General features: G+C 35.1%; 1 protein-coding gene across 2 annotated transcripts in view; it reads right to left on the bottom strand.

Annotated features, from left to right (window-relative positions):
• Positions 1-1,083: 1,083 nt before the first annotated feature.
• Positions 1,084-5,937, bottom strand: part of SRFBP1 (serum response factor binding protein 1) — a 56,957-nt gene continuing 52,103 nt past the window's right edge. For both annotated transcript variants that reach the window (XM_006913309.3, XM_015590518.2), the window contains 2 exons: positions 5,396-5,433; positions 1,084-1,949 (listed from right to left, as the gene is read on the bottom strand). In XM_006913309.3, coding sequence (XP_006913371.1) covers positions 1,765-1,949; positions 5,396-5,433 — 223 coding nt within the window. In that variant the 3' untranslated portion in view covers positions 1,084-1,764. The remainder of the gene's footprint in view (positions 1,950-5,395; positions 5,434-5,937) is intronic.

Below are 5,937 nucleotides of genomic sequence, written 5' to 3'. Positions count from 1 at the left end.
TATCAGTCCATCTAGGCAATCAATTGACCATACCTTGATATTGAAGACACGATAAAAATTCTGGACACTGAAGCTCAAGGGACCTTCTAAGATTGGCAATCTGCATACTGATGCCAGAATAGTAATGTGTCCTAAGGATAATAGAAGCGTTGTGTTTAAACCCTCACAGATGTTGCCCTATGCATTTCTTCCTTTGGATGAGTTCCCAATTAAAACGACATGTATCCTTTCCCCGTAATACTCTGAATGTGAATATAATAGGTTTCAGTGAGTTCTTGGAGTTTTTAGTGAATTTTGAACCTGAGGGTGTTTGGGGAACCCTCCAACCCCGATCCCCAACATACACACCACCTCCAAACCTGCAGTTGATGTCAGAAGTTAGAATGGTCTTGTGTGGGCTCTTCTAACTTTGTAGTTGGTCCCTAACTCCTTGCAATTGGGGTAAGAAGTCTTGGGCACACTTGGCATTCTGGACAACAGTGCTCTCAACCCCACAGTTTGGCTAAATCTGGGTGGGCAACAGAGACCCTTTTCTTTAATTTTTCCTGTAATAAATTTTCATAATGAATATTTCAATTAACGTCAATTTTACATAACTGAAATTATATAAAAATAAAATTTGACAGAAAAAAATATAGAAAAAACAAAATTTGCATTCAACACAGCAAAACTAATTTTCTTTCTGCATAACCTACTGAATTCCATTGCTCTAGTTATCTGAATTCTTAAGTTCTAGAAAGAGAGAAATGATTCTCCAGAGCTTGTGAATTCCTGCTAATCAGAAGGCTTTCTCTGCCATTGACAGCATCAATGCATAGAAAACATGGAACTTACTTTTATTTAACCATGAGGTTGTAATTTCTCCAGAGCAGCAAAAGTAAAATATTTAAAGATTTTTAAGTCTTGTTTTCCTTTTAACTAATAGTACTATGATGTATATAGTCCTTTCTTCAGTGAGTCATCTCATAACCTTTCTAAGCTATCAGTTGAAATGCTTTCAATCATACCTCCTTCAGAATTTGTTCTTATAAATTCCCATTATAATTCCTCAAAAAAATGTTTCTATAAGACCACACAGCCAAGTAATTGGATGTTACACATTCTTAATTTAATAGAAATATTTACATGAAGTGAAATATAAAACCAATTTTTGTTTCTGTTGATACATTTAAACATGCATGTTGCCTAAATAACTGAAACATAATTGAGAAATCCAAAACTGTCCTGGAAAACTAAACCAGTCAAAAAGTGTATGATCACAAATAATTAAAACTATAATAAAAATTAATACTGATTTGTATAATTTATTTTCTTGTATACCCATAAGAAACATTACTATTTTAATCTTAGTTTTGCTAACAAGAATAACTTTTAACAAAGTTGACCTATTTTAAATAGCTACAATTTCCTCATATTTTCCATTATTTTAAATATATTTTGACATTTATTTTCAAGGCAAAGAAACATAGACCTAAACCAGTGAAATGTACTTCATGATAAACACAAATGAAAAAATCTGAGTTATAATCTTAAAATTCTTTTATAAAGAGAATAGTCAGCCTATTTTTAAAAATCAGTTTAAGTATGTAATTGACTTGTGGAAGGCTTATATAACTTGAACATACTTAAAAAAGAGAAATAAAGCCAACATTATTTCTATACCTCCTCCAAATAGATTTATTCAAATATAAGTTTAAATAATAAGTTGGTTTAAAAAAAAAAAAAGCACTTTTAAATGGAAAAGTTCATAAAAAGAGGTATTAATCAATCATCAAATGTAATTTTTTTCCCCTGAAACACAGCAATTTTAGATTGCTGTTCTTTTCGCCTCCTGCTTGCTTCCCATGAAGGATGAAGAGGAAGCAGTGACTGCTGTTTTGCATTTTCAGGTCCTTTTTGTGAACTCTTGATAAATTGATTCTTGAGCTGAGGTTCATTCTGCTGAAAACCTGGGAGGAGAAAGCAAAAATCAGGAAAACTAACTATACACCCAAACAGCATACAAAGAAATATATTTCATTTCCTCAAATAAGTATTACTGAGGAAATTTAGTTTTAAATGAAATACCTAACAATTTAAACTCTAAGTCCAACAGGGAACAGTCTGAAGTTGAAATGTATATAATGAGCAGTCAATTTTGGGAAACGTGCTTTCTAATCCCTGTAAATAGATGTTTATTGCATGCTAATATATGCTTTACCGTCTTATTTACATTAATAGTAAAAAAGGAAAAGGAAACAATTCAGACAATGTGGAAGGCCAAAAAAAGAGAGTCATTATTACAAAGTAAATTACTAAACCTACTCAAATATAAGACAAAGTTCTGTTTTAGTCATACAGTTATCCACCAGATATGAGGGTGGCAACTTGTATTCTAATCTTTATAGTCTTTTATATATTATGAGGCACTTCAATTACATTACTTGGAACCACAAAGTACTGTTTGAGGGAGACACACTAGCTGAAAAGACATGAATAAATGCATGTTTATAGAATCAGAAAGAAAAAGGGAGGCAAACAATTTAATATAAATTTATTAAGCTGTCCTAAGAGCGCATAATTTCTCCACTGCCAGTTAGACCTCATTGTCAAAGGCCTTTTAAAGATCTCCTTTAAAAGCAAATGACACGATGTTACACAAACAAGTGTACACAGTTTGGGATACCACTGCCAGAACATCACTGTACATAGATTTAATTGTCCCATATCCTGTACAAATCACATGTGCTCTAGAAAACCATGTTATAGTACTTAAAAGGTGGCGCTAATGATGAAGAATTAAGAGTTTAAATGTTAAATGAAACTGTTTCATGAAAACTGAGATTTAAATAAGGCAATATTTCTGAACTAATATATATTTTTTATAATTAAGTAAATTTGTATGTGTAAATAAATTGATAAATATTATAAATATATAAGCTAAGCAAAAACAAACAAGAAACTCTTACATGGGTCTCCTCATTGGGAAAATGTGGGCGGGCCTTACATTTAGAGTTATTCTATGTAAACGAGGCAGATTGCCAAGGTTTTGTTGAACGTAGTTTTCTTTTCCTTCTGGGTACAAAACCGGAATGTATTTCCCATCATGCTACAGTTAGATGAGGTCATGTAACTGAGTTAGAGCCAATGCAAGGTGAACAAAAGGTCTAACTATAAAACCTCACGCTCAAGCCTCTATTCTCTCTCTTTTCCCAATGTGTCAAGAGAACTCCTAGAGGCACACTATGGGGAAGAATACAAGGAGCAGAGAGACTGTGATAAATAAGAAATAAAGCACTAAGATTTGGTAGTTATTTGTTACAGTCTCCTATGCATAATACTGAAAGTGCTACTGTGAAGTGGAGTACAGCCACTGAAATAACAAAAATTTGGCACTGGCTTAGCAGTTCAGCAATAGGTGGTAAGGAAATAGGTATCTAAGGCTGGAAAGTCAGCATCCTGTGTCCTAAAGAAAAAGGTAAAACTGTTGCAGTGAAAACTTGGGAAACGGGCTACATATCTATGGAGTTTGTAGCACTAGGATAAGTGGTTGGAAGGGATGAAAAGATTAGTGTAATGGTGGCTCTTTGGCAATTTACTACGAAAGAAAGGAAAGGGAAAGGGAAAGGGAAAGGGAAAGGGAAAGGGAAAGGGAAGGGAAAGGAAAGGAAAGGAAAGGAAAGGAAAGGAAAGGAAACGAAAGGAAAGGAAACGAAAGGAAACGAAAGGAAGAAAGAAAGAAAAAAAGAAGAGTTCGGTAAAGAATCAGTCAGCTCACAGGCAGAAACTAAGGGAACAGAGTCCAGATATTTGGGAACTTAAGGTTTACAAAAGCCTTTGAACTACAAACAGTAAGAGATAAACCAAAAAATTTAAGCAGTAAAGGCCCAGAGAGATTGAGCCCTGACACAGAAGTAAGAGTAAAAGTATGGCCTTCCCAACCAAATCTGAGAGTTCCAATACAGTCAACACTGAATGATGGTGGGGATGGCAAAAAAAAACCCCACAAACAAGGCAAGTTTGAGAATTAGCTTTAGGAAAGTTTTGGTGTAGTGACTAGCTCATGGATGGACTGACTGGAAACAAAGAGGTCAGAAATCCCCTAACTTTTTGAGGGAATTGTATTGTAAAAGAAATCACATGCCTGGGCTAGAAAAAATCTGACTATTAAGACTTTAAACCGTCTTTAGGATCATATATTTTTACCAGTCACTTGGGGCAACCCCCAAAGGAGAGCATACTAATGTCTACTTCAGATGTGGCCATGGTAAAAAGACCCTCCAAGAACACAGGGACCATGAAGAACGAGTTCCTCTCAGATCCTTCACAATTTTCGCTCAGATAGAGGACACGTTCTGTGCCTCCCAGTTTTCATTTAACTAATTGAGAGTTTTTATTGTAGTTACTTTGCCCCTGCTTTGTCACTAAGTATTTGGTATGTAGTCTGCCTTTTTAGTGCATAGGCCAGCCAACTTTGAGCAGCCAGATCCATGAGCTCTGATGGAAAGCACCGTATCATCATTGAGTGATCTTGGGCTTTGAGCTAGATGCAGTGACTGAATGGAACTTCTGGGTGGCTTCGTTAGGAAAGAGTTAAGTGTGTTCTATGTGTGGGACGTAAAGTGAAATAGGCTCTGGTCATCAAAAAGATGGTCATACTGTGTTCAAGAAATTCCACTTTTTTTGTCCTCCTAGCCACACAGTCTGCATTTCATAGCCCCTTGGGCTAGATGGGTTCGTGTAATTGAATTGTGGCTAATGAATGTGAGAACTGATTCCTGCCACTTTCAGGCCTGATCCATGAAAACCTCCTGCAAACTTCTCCACGTACTTTATTCCTTTCTGTCGGTCAAATGAAGACTACCTGGTAACTAGAGGAGGAAGGAGTCAAAAGAACAAGCTAGATCCTTGAATGACTATGTGAAACAGCCTCTCTGCTGATTCAGTGGACTGTGAAGTGAATGAAAAATAAATTTTTGTTTTAAATCAGTGAGAGTTTGGAATACGTACAGAACTCAGCCTACCTAAATATATTAAACTTCATTTGTTATGAATTAATCTGAAAATACTTTGATTTTCCTCTTAATGCAGAGAGGAACAATATATTAATGGCATGACACTAAGATATAACTTATATAATAGTTTACTTAAAGACTGTATTGAATTAGTTCAAGGTAAATTAAACAGACCCAATATTTCCCAATAACTTTTGTCTATATCTTTCCCACTGGCAAGACATAGAGGGAAAAAAAAAATTTAAATTAAAAAATATGCTGATAATTATAAGATGCTCTGTTTCCATTTCTGTGAGTATATAATTCATTCATGTTATTAAGCAACCAGAATTTTTCATCCTTCCGTTTTGGCAAAGTATTACTTAATTGCATATGGAGGTCAGGCAGCCATTAATACATACCTGTGGTGTTGCTTTTCGGAGCCTGTTCTTTGTAATTTCTAAAAGAAAAAACCATTAGGACTTTAAAAAGATAAATAAACTCTCTGACTTAAGAAGATAACATAATAAAATTGATGATAAAACTCATTCAATAAACTATAGTACTCCCTCATCCTACCAGCAATCTATAAAGAAATGATCAAAACTCCAGGTTTTAGCTATATCAAAAGTTTGTTAGACTCCAATGTTATTACAGAAATGCCGCGTCCTCTTTCTACCCTACTGCGTGACAAGGTCCGGAGATGGGGACAGAGGCTTCAAGGAATGCATCGTCAAGAACGAGGACGTGGCATGTGTTTAGGGATAATTGGTTTCTTAGAAATGATCCTATTAATAGGGGGAATTTCGGTAGCACAAATTCTAGTAAGTGTAAACGCTATACAAATGGATTTCCTCAAAATTGGCTCTGAGGAAAACATAGTAAATTCCCCGCGTATGGAATCAGCTCTAGTCACCCTGACATGTCCAGAATGCGTAAACCCTTTATTTGAACAATTATTAAG

Source organism: Pteropus alecto, unplaced genomic scaffold, assembly GCF_000325575.1.
Source record: "Pteropus alecto unplaced genomic scaffold, ASM32557v1 scaffold20, whole genome shotgun sequence".
Lineage (NCBI taxonomy): Eukaryota > Metazoa > Chordata > Mammalia > Chiroptera > Pteropodidae > Pteropus > Pteropus alecto.
This window is presented reverse-complemented; position numbering and strand designations above follow the sequence as displayed.